General features: G+C 38.4%; 1 protein-coding gene across 2 annotated transcripts in view; it reads left to right on the top strand.

Annotated features, from left to right (window-relative positions):
• Nucleotides 1–15,039, top strand: part of ARHGAP24 (Rho GTPase activating protein 24) — a 397,185-nt gene that overhangs the window by 321,480 nt on the left and 60,666 nt on the right. For both annotated transcript variants that reach the window (XM_040967005.1, XM_040967007.1), the window contains one exon: nt 13,929–14,051. In XM_040967005.1, the coding sequence (XP_040822939.1) occupies nt 13,929–14,051 (123 nt within the window). The remainder of the gene's footprint in view (nt 1–13,928; nt 14,052–15,039) is intronic.

Genomic DNA, 15,039 nt, shown 5'->3' with positions numbered 1-15,039 from the left:
ATAAGTATTTATTTATTTTAAATGGACAGTGTGGAAAGAGAGGGGAAGAGAGAGAGATCTTCCGTATGTCCATTCACTCCATGAACGGCCATGCCAGGCTGAAGCCAGGAGTCCAAAACTTCATCTGGTTTTCTCACATGGATTGTGGAGGACCAAGAACTTAGGGCATCTTCCACTGCCTTCCCAGGCTCACTAGCATGGAGAAGGGTTGGAAGCAGAGCAACTGAAGCTCCGGTCAGTGCTCTAACACAGGATGCCAAAACTGCAGGCAGACGCATAGCTCCCTGTGAATCCACTCAAGCCCTGTTTACTTTAACAATATGTCCATGGATCTGGCAATCAGCTCTCTGAGTTTAGCTACATGCATGAGTTTAGCTAGGTTGCTAATTAAACATGACTCCAATATGTTGCTCCCAAACAATGGCTGGTTTATTGAATTATAACACTATCTCACATACCCATGAGTGTTCATTAACTGTTAATTAATGATAGTATGCTGTCTTGAATTGACTTGTGGATTCTGATTACTCCTCAATTTGAAATTAAGACATGTATAACATCAATCAGCAGAAAAATAAAATTTTAATTTATTACAAGTGTCTATAAAATTCCAGTTTTAGAAATTCAAGTTAAGTGTTTATTTTTGCTGGATATGAAAGATCACATATAACCAAACATAAATGATACAGTGTGAAAGGTCTAGCAGCATTTTCTTGGAGCTTCTCCTTGTCTTTTTTTTTTCTCTTTAATTTTAATAAATTATCAGAGCTGTCATTGTGGCAAATGAAGCCATGAAGCCAGTATCACATTTGGGTACCACTTTGTTTCTGACTGCTCCATTTTCTGTCCAGCTCTCTGCTGATGGCCTGGGAAAGAGCAGAAGATGGACCATTTGCTCAGTTCCCTGAACCCATGGAGGAGACCCAAATGAAACTCCTGGATCTCAACTTCAATCTAGCCTAAACCCTGCCCTTACAGACTTTTGGGGAATGAAAACACAGATGGAAGACATGCTCTTCCTGTAGATCTGAATTTCAAATAAAATAAATAACTTATTTTAAAAGTTCTTGTTTGGATTTAATTATTCAAAGTTCATATAAAAGCTATGCAACTTTTTTTGCTTGATCTGGCCATTCAGCAGCTCCTATTTGTCTTACCGCCTTACTATTTCCATTTGACTTACATTTCAAGGGTATTTCAACAAGTTCACGTGAACTTGAATTGAAAGATACATTTATTTGCGTGCCCAAACATTTTGAAATCTATCCATAATTGTTTGTTTGTTTTTGTACTACACATTTTCCTTGAATGCTTTGAAATCCCCTCTTGTTCTCTGAGAATGCCACGGACGTCTTCAGTCCAGACCTTGCCCCAGCTGCAGCCTTTGTTTTCCTCCACTGCTATGTCTCCAGAGCCTGGAACAGTAACTGGCACAAGGCAGGTGCTCAAAGAAAAGTGTCGGAGAAATGAATGCATACACTGCTTCACCTCCTAGAGTTACTGTAAAAAACAAATGTGTCAAGGAATATAAAGGTAATTTGCAAAATGGAAATAACCCTGCTATCTCCAACTGGCATTATGATTACTCATACACATTTGTAATATTCAAAAGCATTAAGAAGAGTGGCAAATGAGTAAATGATTTGTTTTCTTTCTTTCAATCTAGAGCTTCAGGGGTAGTTTATCCTTCCACATTCAGTGTTCTACTTATCAAATTCTGGGCATCAGAGGTAGTGATATAGCAAATCTGTTCTCAAATACAAAAAGAAACATCTTTGTTTTTGCTGTGATTAAAGGTGTGGTGTCTTTAATGTGGGAAAGTCATGCTTGCCAGATTCACCGAATCCCAACTTGAATGGCAGTATCCTTGCAAAACTATTTTCATAATGGTAATCATTTACTATGCAAATAAGAAATTGGGTGAGTCATATGATCCGTGGCTTCAAAACTTGGTACGTTAGGACTGAATAGTTGCCACTGAAAAATTAAGACAAGGATGCAAGCTAATGAGATGAGTGTGGTTGATGTGTATGGATATAAAATTTATAGCCTCCACTTGCTACAGTAAATCCTCTCCTGAGTAGAGGCTCTCAAACTTTATGGTGCATCAGAGTTACCTGTCAGCACCTTAAAACACAGTTGCCTGGGGACCACTGAATTCCACCCTCAGTTTTTAAAGAAATTGCTACATAATATGAAGGCTGCTTCCTACAATTGGGATCTATACACTAACATTTTAATTAACTTTGTTAAACACTGCCATGAGTTTTATCACCACATTTAAGGGGAGTATAAAGTTTTATTTAATGCCTAAAGCATTTGTCCTCCCACATGAGGGATGCATGTTTCTTTATCAAGTTCTTCAGAGTTTCCTATATTTTCACTTCCTTATTGGATAGGAATTCCTATATTCCTCATAAATTTAGTTCAATATCAATGTCCTATTTTGTTCTCATGAGAGTACTTGATTTTTAAAAAATGCGTTTAATTTTAGATTCATAAAAATCCAGAAGCTCCCTGCCTTATTTCTTTCTCCATGAATGCTTTTCCATTTGCTACACATTATAGGCCCTTGCTTCCGATCTGGTTTGCTTTTCTGACTTGGCTTTTTATCGTAATTGTTGAAACAGCATTAACTGACCTACATATAAATGTCACTTACGCTACCTACTGTTCTCCTCTATCAATCAGTTACTTTAAGAAAAAAGAAGATTGATTTATTCTTATTGGGAAGTCAGAGAAGAAGAGAGAAAGATCCGTGTGTTGATCACTCCCCAGCTGGCCGCAACAGCCAGAGCTGAGCCGATCCAAAGCCAGGAGCCCAGAGACTCTTCCAGATCTCAAACACAGGTGCAAGGTCCCAAAGTTTTGAACTGTCCTCTACTGCTTTCCCAGGCCACAGTCAGGGAGCGGGATGAGAAACAGGGCAGCTGGAATTAGAACTGGTGCCCATATGGGATCCCGGTACATGCAAGGCGAGGACATTAGCCACTAGGTTACTGTGCCAGGCCCTGTCAGTTACATTTAATTTATTGTCTCTCAACCTATACCAAGTGAAATTAGACAAGGACATAAATTCTATATAAATAGGCTTGCCAGGAAAATGTTCTACCTTTATTTCTCAGAAATTTCAACTAGAAGAATTTAATTAGGTTTTCAGATTATGAAACTCTGATAAGAATGAAAATAAAAATATATTATTGGACTTCAATTGAGACTTTCTTACCTTTCAAATGCAATGTGGGAATAAAGTCGGACCAGTGTTGTGGTAAGCAATAAAACCTCCACATGTGGTGCTGGCATCCCATTTTGGTATCAGCTCGTATTCCAGCTGCTGCACTGATGATCCAGCCTCCTGATAATGGCCTGTGAAAAGCATCAGAGGTCGGAACAGAGGTTTAGGCCCTTATTACTCATTCCAGAGACCCAGGTGAAGCTTCTGGTTCCTGGGGTGTGAACTGGTAATTCAAAGATTCTTTCTCTCTCTCTGTAAATGTGACTTGCAAAATAAGTAAATCTTTCTAAAAGGTTATATCATTCTTATTAATAATGTACCTAAGAAAAATGCTATATTTTTTAGGAAAAAGGAACCCAAGATAGGGAAATTAATGGAAATATAACTTAAGCCTATTAGAGATTTTGTTTCATTAATCACCTAAAAATAAACATGTCAAAAATTAAAGGTAAATTGATCATAATTTTACCCTTAAAAACATGACCAATGTAATAATCAATTTGTGCTTGAAAAAAAATTACTGTCTTACTGTATTTTTCGCTACAAATGCATTCAAAGTAATACAAAGGTAAACTACCTTCCCACAAAGGTAAACTACTCTTTCCTATTTGAAAGAGCAATTTTCTCAAAGATCCAAGTGTGGCAGAATTATGCCACCACCTTGTTTATAGCAGCTCAATTCCTAATTGATATGATAGAGAAACAAACCAGATGCCCATCAACTAATGACTAGTTAAAGAAATTATGCTGGGGCTAGCATGGCAACAGAGAAAGCAATCCCACCATCTGTGATGCTAGAATCCCACATGTGTGCCAGTTTGTGCTCCAGTTATATATTTTTGGCTTAACCAGCTGCCGGCTTCCCCTCCCCAACCTACACAGAAACACACAACCCCCCCTTGAGACCTGTCCCTTGGTCGGTTCTTGGTGAGACTGCCACAGTTAAGTGACCTGTCAATACAGCACTCTGTTGGAAAGTTCTATTACTTTATCAGGCTACAAAATGCACCACAGATCTCAAAACATACATCTCAAGGTCCTCAGAGAGGCCGAGTGCTGGGGTTGCGGTGCCATGGGTCAAGCCCCTGCCTGTGCTGTGCTGTTGCCTCTCCTGTGCTTTCTGCATATTGTCCTGTTCTGATCCAGCTTCCTGTTAACAACCTGGGAATAGCCATGCAGGACAGCCTAAATGTCTGTGCCCTTTCTACGCATGTGGGAAACTTAAGAAGAAGATATTTTGGTATCTTTTTAGAGAGATTTGTGTGTGTGAGTTTGTGTGTGTGATGGAATACCATGTAGGCATCACTAAAATGAAATCCTGTCTTTCTCAAGAAAATGGATGCAATCAGAGACCATTTTGGTTAGTGAAATACGCCACTGCCCCCCAAAGCAAATAGCATATATTTTCTCTGATTTGTAGTAACTAATAATAAAGAGTACAAAAATCACAATGTACATCAGCAAGAATAAAATGTTGAGATTTCATTGTCTGTACTCCTGAGGAACAGTGGTTTTTCTATTTACCATTTTTTCAATTCTTCATTTAGTTGAAGGTGAAGCTTACGATTATAAAATATTTCAAACGCATGCCTTTGCAAAAATTAAAAGAAAGGAAAGAAGTGAGGGAAAGAGGGTAAAATGGAAAGTATCATGTATAGTTCTTAAAACTATACATGAAATGTATAAATTTTAAGTTCTAAGATATTTATTTTAAGTGTAAGATTAGTGTTCCCCATATTATTACAATAGTATAGTTCTTCTTAAGCAGCCATAAGTTAATCAGTCCTGTTATTTAATCAGTCTGGGGGATGGTGAGAATTTTGCAGGACATGGGGAGGAGAACCCACACCCTATGGAATTGTACCACAAAATTCAAAGCAAGAATTAATAAATAAATGTAAGGTTCAAATTATTATGCAGGGCAATAATAACATGAGCAGAGCAACCCTGTCCAAGCAGCTCCAGGAAGTATTCTATGATTCTCAGCATTTAATTCATTGACAGGAGTACTGCAAGGAGAATACCATTATCAATCACCCTCAGTTAAAGATGGTGACAGCTCTCATAGGCAGAAATGACTGGTTTCAACCCAGAAACTTTGGCTCTCTCTCTTCCAACTTTTAACTGCTTGTCAATACTTCTTTACCAGAGCATATTCATATTTGAAATTTAATCAAAAAGCAGTACTTTTGTTCAAATGTTCATGTTCTTTGGGCCTTTTTCTTTTTTCTTTTTTTTTTTTAAAGATTTATTTTTATTATTTTTTCATTGGAAAGGCGGATATACAGAGAGGAGAGACAGAGAGGAAGATCTTCCGTCCGATGATTCACTCCCCAAGTGAGCGCAACGGGCCGATACTATGCCGATCCGGAGCCGGGAGCCTCTTCCGGGTCTCCCACGCGGGTGCAGGGTCCCAAAGCTTTGGGCCGTCCTCGACTGCTTTCCCAGGCCACAAGCAGGGAGCTGGAAGGGAAGCAGGGCTGCCGGGATTAGAACCGGCGCCCATATGGGATCCGGGGCGTGCAAGGGGAGGACCTTTAACCACTTGTGCCACCCTGCCGGGCCCCTTTGGGCCTTTTTCAATAAAGGTTGATGAAAAGCAAGTCATTCTTAACTTGCGTGCTGTAAAATTCCTGGGTCTGCTCTTTATGTGTCTATGGCCAAGGAGACAGATTCCCTACCCCCCCAAAATCACGTGTATGTTTAATACTTAGAAATTTATCCTAATGAATAAGTACCAGCCATTCATAATCACTAAGTGTTCACTTTTAGCTACCTTAGCGATAAACCTGTGCTAGCTCTGTACTGCAGGATGGCTCCTTTTTACAAAAAGATAATAACTTAGTTGGGGGTATAAAATATATAAAACAGTATTACAAATTTCTCAGGAAATTAAAGCTTAGCATTGATGGTAACATAATGCATGCCAGCAATAATGTGTTTGTTCTGTGGTACTATGGAATGCTACCATGGGGCCCTTGGATAATTCTCACTTTGTGGTTTCAGGACCTTAAAATGATACTAGAGCAATGCAGCTGTAAATATATGATACATTTGAAAGGCAGAGTGATAGAAAAGAGAGACAGAGATTTTCAAGCCACTGACCCATTTTTCTACCCGATGGCAATGTCCAGGTCCACAGGCAGAGTTTTAATTTGCTGTGCCACAATACAGGCACCAGCAATGCAAGTAGTTCTGTTGACAAAACAAATTTAAATTATTAGCTTCTGCTATGTTTAAAGATAATTTTACTTAAAATTAATACTTGGAAAAAATCAGATTGACAAAATATATCAAAACGTATGCTTTTCAGGTGACAAAAACCTTTAAAATAATATGAATAATAATAAAAATAGAATAATATGAAAAGCCTAAATATAATATTGAATTTAAGAACATTTTGCTGTCTAGCCTTGATTGATGAATCATGTGCTGTTTTGTAATTTTTCTCATTAGTTTTTATTAAAAGGCAATAGTATCTGTAGAAACCTTACTTTATATAACTGTTTTCAAAATATCAGTCTCCATAACTTGGCAGAAAAGTTTCTTCATTTCAGTAATTTTCCATTGACATGCATCAGAAATACTTTAAAATTGGCCATTCAACTTTAAAGTTCTACATCCAACAAAGCCCCCAAAGTTTTGAAAATAAGAATGCGTAAAAAAAAAACAGCTTACATTTATATGAAAATTAAGTACACTAGTTACATTAAAGTATTTTTCTAGAAGCTATAATAAAATGCAGTACAGTAGTTTGATTTTGACCTGATTTGCAATTAGGAATGAGGAAATATTTCTCCCTTGAAATTATTAACAGCATCAGAAGTGTTCATTGAAATGTCCTCAGGTCTATAACCTGAGCTTGTCTTGAAAACCAACTCCAAGGTCTGTGACTACTCTTTCCTCTGGGAAACTCATTTTAAAACTTCAAATACAGACAATGCACTGCCAATCCTTAAATTTTCTTTTACTGGAATATGACACACACATAGGTATATCTCCTCTGAAACACTGTTTTTCTTCTTAGTTCACCATTTTATCGACAACTTATAATTCTTTTTCCCTTAAGAAAAGCAACAGTCAACTTTGAGACTATTTCTTTCCACACTATGAATTCAGTGAAATATTTCTGAAAGCATATATATATATTTTTAATAACAGCAATGCCTAATAAGCTTCTTTTCTCTCTGAGGAAGTCCACATTATGTAATACGGTGTGGACTGCTGGAGGGTCAATGGGTAGTGACGAGTCACTTGTCCCAAATCTTCCTTTGAAGATACACTATGGATCACCATGATGGCAAAGAGGGAGAGGAGGTTATAGGTAACTTAGTGACGATTCAAAGGGGTCAGTCTGCAGTGACAGTATGAGAGGTTAATGGTCTTTACTTGTACCATTTAGTGCCTGCGCCACCTTATGATCTAATCTAATATTTGCTCTCATAAATAATTCTTTGTGTGTGTGTGATAAATTACTACATGATAAAACATCTGGAATATCACATTTGGTATGACACCGCATATGCTAGAACATCTGAAAAATACAGAAAAGCCCAAAAGGAGAGTCGGAAAAAATTCCCCACCACAGCAATTTTGGACAACTGTTGTAAAATGACTTTGTATTTTAATCTAGTACTGTTCTCTTCTGGCTTTCTATGATATGAAAATGAAGATAAGGTAAAACATGTGTATTTGCTTTTAAACTCCCATGAATTTACTTCAGAGTTCTATGCTAGTGGCTTCGTCATAAGGAATATTATCTAGATTCCCATAAGCAATGAATGTGCATATCTTGGCATACAATTTCCAACATTTCTTTTCCAAAATGTAAATCTTCTTTTCAAATGCATTCACCAAAAGTATCTTTTACATTAAAATTAGTATTCACTACGGCTGTGGAAATTTTCATATTTAATTGATATGTGTGGCTGTGTTTTGCAATAACTTTTTTTTAGTACAGATTGCTTAAATGATGTGTTTCTTAATTCATTAAACTCATTATGCTTTTCTTGATTTATCTTTTAATTTTTGTAACTTAATTTTATTTTTAGTTAACTGGAAATCATGAATGCTTGATATGTTAACCATAACACTAAAGCACTATTAGCAACAGAAGTTAAAATCTTGAAGTTACTAATATCCTGGATTTTTTTTAATTTTTATTTTTCATGCTACAGTTCCAAGGATTTAGGATTTCCCTTTCCGCCCTCTCTATGCCCCACCTCCCCTCCATCTTCCCCCACATCACTACAATAATACAGTCTTTCAGCAACACTCACAAGTCCATCATTCTGCTTTGTGGGTAGAGATAATTGTGGAAATTCCAGCATTCTATTGTCAGGATATATTTAACAGTTTCATATGCAGTCCATCTTTTATTTGGGAGTAGAAATGTATGCTGCACTGTATCTTCACTTCTTGGCGTGCTAGTCTCCATTACACAATTCCTCTAGATGAATATGTGCATATACATGACTGAGAGGTACCCCATACAGCAGATGTACTGGTTTCTTCCGTTCCTCTTCCAATGGGTATCTGGGTTGTTTCCATGCCTTTACTATTATAGACCATGCTGCTGTAAATATAGAATTATAGGTCACTTTCTCATATGCAGATTTCACTTCCTTTGGATATATTCCCAGAAGTGTGATAGCTGGGACATAGAGTGGATCAATTTTCAGGTGTTTTAGCACTCTCCATACTGATTTCCAGTACACCATCATTTAAATTAATACTTTAAAATTATAACTGTATTATATTTATGTTCAAGAGTTGAAGAATGGAAAATGTATTTTGGCTTTCATAATATGTTATAATACACATACTCACATGCATATTATATGTGGATTAAGGAGGGCTATGAAACATTCAGTTGAAACCATTGATCAGTATCAGTACTGTATTTTTAAATTTCACATCCAGGTTTTCTTAATGAAAATTGCTAAGTAAAGCATTAAAACACGTATTTTGGAGCCTCTTCAATTTTTAGGTAAAATATTAGGCTTTTAGAACTGTGGGTTTGGCTGAGGCATTTGACCAATTACAATGCCTGCATCTCATATCAGAATGCCTAGGTTTGAGTTCTGGCTGCAATTCCACTTCCAGCTTTCTGTTAATGTATTCCTCGGAAAGCAGCAGGTGATAGATAACTTGGTCCCTACCACTCAGGAGGGAAATCTGGGTTCAATTCCCAGCTCTGGCCAAGTCCTAGCTGTCAGAGGAAGTGACCCAAGTGTGGAAGTTCTACCCTTGTCTGTTTCTCTCTGTCCCTCAGTTAAACAACAACAACAGCAATAATCATCATCATCATCATTATTAAGTGAGGGGTTTTTCATTGGAAGAGATGGCACCCAGGAGCTGTGTTTCTGGCATGGGGGTTTAACCATCACCTTGGACACCAGCACCCTTGTGAGTGTTAGTTTGAGTCTCAGCTGCTAAACCTGCAGTCAGGACGGCAGGTGCACCCAGGAAGCATCAGAAGATGGTCCAGGTGCTTGGGCCCCTGCTCTCCTTTTGAGGGAGACTCTGAGGGAGTGCCATTCCTGAACTGGGTCCAGCCCAGCTGCAGCTATTGTTGCCACTTAGGGAGCGAAACAGCAAATAGAGTATTTCTCTCTCTCTCTCTCTCTCTCTCTCTCTCTCTCTCTCTCTCTTCCTTCCTCCCTCCCACTCTCTCTCTCTCCCCCAACCCACCTCTCTCCTCCACCTCTGACTTCCAAATAAACAAAGAAATCCTTAAAAAACAGAGATGACTCTTCACATTAGGAAGCACTGTTTTCATATTACCGTACAGTGTCAGTGGTTCATGTCCATGTAATGATACCCATTATCTGTAGTGATTATGTATCAAGAGCCCTACTACAAACCCAAAATCAGAATGTATGATTTCCCCTTCATGTACACATGTAATGATAAATTTTAATTGGCCATTAGTGCCATTAGTGCAGAAACTGATTAACAATAGCAAAATTACATATACCATAATGATACACTCTAATGAAAGCTATTTAAAAATCATGAATTGTTTATTTCTGGGGTTGTCCTTTCAGACCAAGGCTAACCAGACCATGAGAAACTTACCTTATGAACAGGGAGACCGCAACTGCTGAAACCAGCATGGCACGAACATAAGTTCAGAAAGTGAGTGACACATTACAAGAAAACAAAGGACAGACAGGAGTTTTTGAAAGTGGGCAGTGTTTTACTCAGAGAGAGGAACAACTCAATACCATTTCTGGCAGCTTTTATTTATTTCAGGAACCATAATTCATTCCAACCCAAATTCATCTGTAGGTCTTATTTTTGTGGGGTTTTTTTTGTTTTTGTTTTTGCTTTTTACTGACCAATCTCAGTCCCAGCCAGAAGGTCCTCAAGGGAACCATCACTAACCCAGCGAGAGGTGGAGAGTGGAACCCAAGGCTTATCACCTTAGGTATGTGTGTTGCCTGAGGCTCCAGCCTTGCCAACCATGATCCTCTCCTACAGTTTCCATTCTCAGACACCTGCTGCTGGTTAGCTAGGTCCTTCTCTGGCTCCTGCCGACTTTTTGTGATGACATCCAACACCTGAACCTGTTACCTTTAGAACAACATCTGCCTCTGATGGCATCAGTTTTTGGTCAAGTATTGCCCTATATGCAAATACTCCAGCAGAGTTTTATCCTCAAAACACTGAATTTCTACCTGTGGCGACAACATAAATTCACATAATTGTCTTTCACATGTTTGGTAATAAGTCTGTATTGTCACCAAGAGTCAACAAAAAAATTCTCCTAAGTCATTTTTCCCTCGCTTAAGAAATCAAGACATGTTCATGGGTGAAATCCACAGATGGGATTTCATATCTGTGACTGGCAGTCTAAATGAGAGTCAGAGCCAGACACATACAGTATCACTGGCAAAGATAACGAATCAAATGAAAACTCCAAGAGATAATAACTGGTTGTGCATCTCATTCTCTTTTCCCTCTGCCTGCAGACAGAAACGCTCTAGCGGCTGTCAGTCTCATTACGTGGGCTCTTTCTGCTTGCTGCTTGGGTTGTGAGTGGCAGAGCAGGATATTGCTGTTTGAACTGCTAAGCGTCCTTCAGACAGTAAGAATAATTAAAACATTCTGATTTCAAAGGGGGTAGAATTTTTATGGCTCAGTAATGTGATGTATGCAAGTAAGAATACAGAATCAACTTTCAGTACTGTGCTGTACCAGTGAGCCCCATTTGTGTTTTGTCATTTGGTTACTCCTAGCATATGTACGTCATATACAGATTTGTATGTAGTATATTAGTATGTATGGGGAGTATAGAATTGTAAAGTCCACTGATATTTATGTACATGTCAAAGAAAGAAGCCAGTTACTTGTCAACATTGTCTAATTGCTTCCCGGCATTGTCTAGGAGATAGTAAAATGAGATGCCATTCGTATTTGCAGGATTTATGTCCTAACCAGACACAGTATTAGCATTTTTACATACCTTATGTGTAGGTATGAGAACTAGTATAAAACATAACTGCAGGGCCTGGCTCAGTAGCCTAGTGGCTAAAGTCCTCACCTTGCATGTTCCAGGATCCCATACGGGCAGCAGTTCATATCCCAGCTGCTCTACTTCTTTTCCAGCTTCATGCTTGTGACCCAGGAAAGTGGTGGAGGATGACTCAAAGCCTTGGGACCCTATGCAGCATAGGAGACCCAGAGGAGATTCCTGGCTGCTGGTTTTGGATCGGCTCAGCTCTGGCAGTTCTGGCCACTTGGGGAGTAAATCAACACACGGAGAATCTTTTCTGTCTTTCCTTCTCTCTGTATCTGCCTTTCTAAAAAAATTAAATAAATCTTTAAGAAAAAAATAACAAGTGCAATTCTAGCTTGGTTTTCTTTTAGTCCAGAAGCCAGGTGTCTACAGATATAATTTGCTTAGTGATTATTGATGTAAGGGGAACTTAAATGCAAAATTGGCATTGTTTCTGATTGTGAGATGTTCTGCATGATGAAAGATGGCTCAATTTGTTTGATCGAGAGATTTGTAAGCATTAGAAAACCCATTTAATGTGGTCGCTTGGCCCCTCCTTCTGCTCTCTAGTTGTATGCAAAATCATCAAGAAGTTCATAAAAACGCAAGAAAGAAAGAAAAAATGCAAGAAGAAAACATTCTGCATGAGTTACAAAAGATTTTGCATATAAATAAGTTTAGTCATTTAATTCAATTTAGCTTCACATTGAAGTTCCATTGATAAATTTAAAACACCAATTTCCGTTATTTCACTGAATGGCTTAAAGTCCCTGTATTGACTTACCTATACTACACATTTGCAGAACAGATGTCCTTTTGAATCTAGAGCATTCATTTAGCACTCAGAGGCCCAGACTCCCATGGCTGTAGCTTTCAAATTGTATGAAATATGAAAGATTGGAGAGTGGTAATGTTTGTAGATTGTAGCCTGCAAGTCCCCATAACAGTATTAACATCTACTTACAAGAAAAGAAACTGCAGTACCTTAGCCAAACACAACATTCAGATATTAGCTAATGCAAGCCAAGGCTGTAAGTTTACAACAGTTACTAAAAATTAAATGTCCGTAGAGATTTGAGTACCTGAAGAAGTCAGTATAATATTAACATATTAACCGAATTCAGTTAAATACTTACTGTTCTGTTCTTTTATTGCTTTTTTTTTCCTTTTATGAGGCAACCTTAATTTCTAAAGTACTAAGGTAATATAATCCACGATAGTTGTCCTCAAAAATATTCTGTTAAACATAAAAAAAATTTGAAAAGCGTATGGGAGACTGTGTTTCAAGTCGTTTCACAGTCTGATAGGCTTATCCCTGTTTTGTAAGTGGGCAAGTTAAGTAACCAGGGAAACTTCAATCTGCTGTAAAAGATTTCCTCGTAATTTAATTACATGCTTTGGAAGTCCAGTGCTTCAAGGTTGATCTTAGATATCATAAAGGTTTTTAAGTGTGTCAGGTTTTCGTTGAGAAGGCATTTTGGAGAAATCATTAACCTTTCCAGTGGAGACACTGCTAGAATTTCGTACGTGCCCCTCAGGTGTGAAGGCCATTGGAAAGCTAGCTTGGCCTTTGTGGCTGGCAGGACCTAAGTCTTCTTGCCTTTCTCCTCTTTCCCCTCAGGTGACCTGGGGATGAGGTTTCTCTTCCAGGATCCAGACTTAGAAAAGACCTCTGGGTCCAGAGTGTTGGCATGAGTCTCTTAACCCTTTTCTAGAACTGATACACTACCACAACCTTCCAGTGTTTGCCTCACTATGTGAGCAGCAGGCCATACACAGATTGTCCAGTCCTTGCCTCAGCTCATAATCCAGGCTTGTTTGTACTGCTTTCCCACCTTCTCCAGCCTTCTTCTTTTTTTTTTTTCTATTTCTCCCTATTCAGCAGCTTGTTGTGAATAGACTGGATTATGAGTTAATGCAGGCCCATGGATGGTTGCTAGGACAAAAATCCCAGGCTGTGTTCGGGGAGTGACATTGGCTCTCCAGCTCTCTCCTAGAGATAAAAGAGCTTTTCCTTGGTAAGTAGGTGTTTCTTTCCACCGTGTTGGTATCGATTTCCAAATCAGTGGATCAAACCTTGTGCTGGTTATGCTGGGCCTCGTGTGCATCACAGGGATTCCCTGGAGACTGGTGATGAAATACAGGTGGCTAAGTCTTTGGCTGATTGTGTCTCTGTCTTCAATTTCACAGGAGGTGATCGGGAGCGGATGACAAGCAATCATGAGAGCTACCTCCTCATGGCGAGCACCCAGAATGACATGGAAGACTGGGTGAAGTCCATCCGCCGAGTGATATGGGGCCCATTTGGAGGAGGTGAGTCCATCTTAAGTCACAGAAAGGCAGGAAAGTCTACCAAGTGTCGCCCTAATGGTACTGTCATCTCTGGAATTCATTATTAGAACAAATAGCAACCAGCTCAGCATTGTGTTAGGCTTTTCAAGTAACTCCTTTAGGTTTTCAATGCCAAAGCATGAATAGCCATCCTGTTCCCATGAATATTTTGAGTTTTTAAAATCGAGAATACTTTACTTATAGTTTTTTTTTCCATTATACTAAAAATGAACTGTTATAGGAGAACATTAATGCATGTGGGTTAGGTAAGAATGTCTAGATATGAAACAAAAATGTTGGTTAGTAGATTTAGAAACAATCCCAGCCCCAAACTGTTCAGTGGTATAAGGAATGGATGCAAAATCTTGGGATGGAAATCTAAGGATTATTATAGCTTCATAAAATGTAGTTTGAAGCAGGCATTTGTAACTTTAATGTTTTTTCTAAGTCCTAGAATATGAAGAATAAACTGATAGAATTACAATGACGAAGGAAAGATATTTTGGTAGTCTCTCAGGAAATATCAAATAAATAATACAAGCAGACAAGTCAAAGAAAAAATACAGTAGATGGAGTAAAAAAAAGAGCATGAAAATTTTTATCTACAAGCAACATATACCAAGAATGTAAAACATAATTCTTTTATGTTGATGTAGTTGAAATAAACTGTACAAAATAGAATTCACATTTCATAAGGCAGTCATAATGCCCAGGTATGTATATGTTTAAAGATCTATTTATTTATTTAAAAGAGAGAAAGATATCTTCTCTCTACTGGTTCATTCCATGAATGACCACAATAACCAGAGTGAGGCAACAGCAAAGTCAGAAGCCTGGCACTACATCTGGATCTCTCGCACTGATGGCAAAGACCCAAGTACTTGGACCATCATCTATAGTCTTCTTGGGTGTATGAGCAGAAAGCTGGATTGGAAGAAGGGCAGTCCTAAGGCACAACCTGGGACTCCAA

Source organism: Ochotona curzoniae, unplaced genomic scaffold (genome assembly GCF_017591425.1).
Source record: "Ochotona curzoniae isolate NIBS_2020 unplaced genomic scaffold, NIBS_Ocur_1.0 scaffold_4506, whole genome shotgun sequence".
In the NCBI taxonomy this organism is placed as follows: Eukaryota; Metazoa; Chordata; class Mammalia; order Lagomorpha; family Ochotonidae; genus Ochotona; species Ochotona curzoniae.
This window is presented reverse-complemented; position numbering and strand designations above follow the sequence as displayed.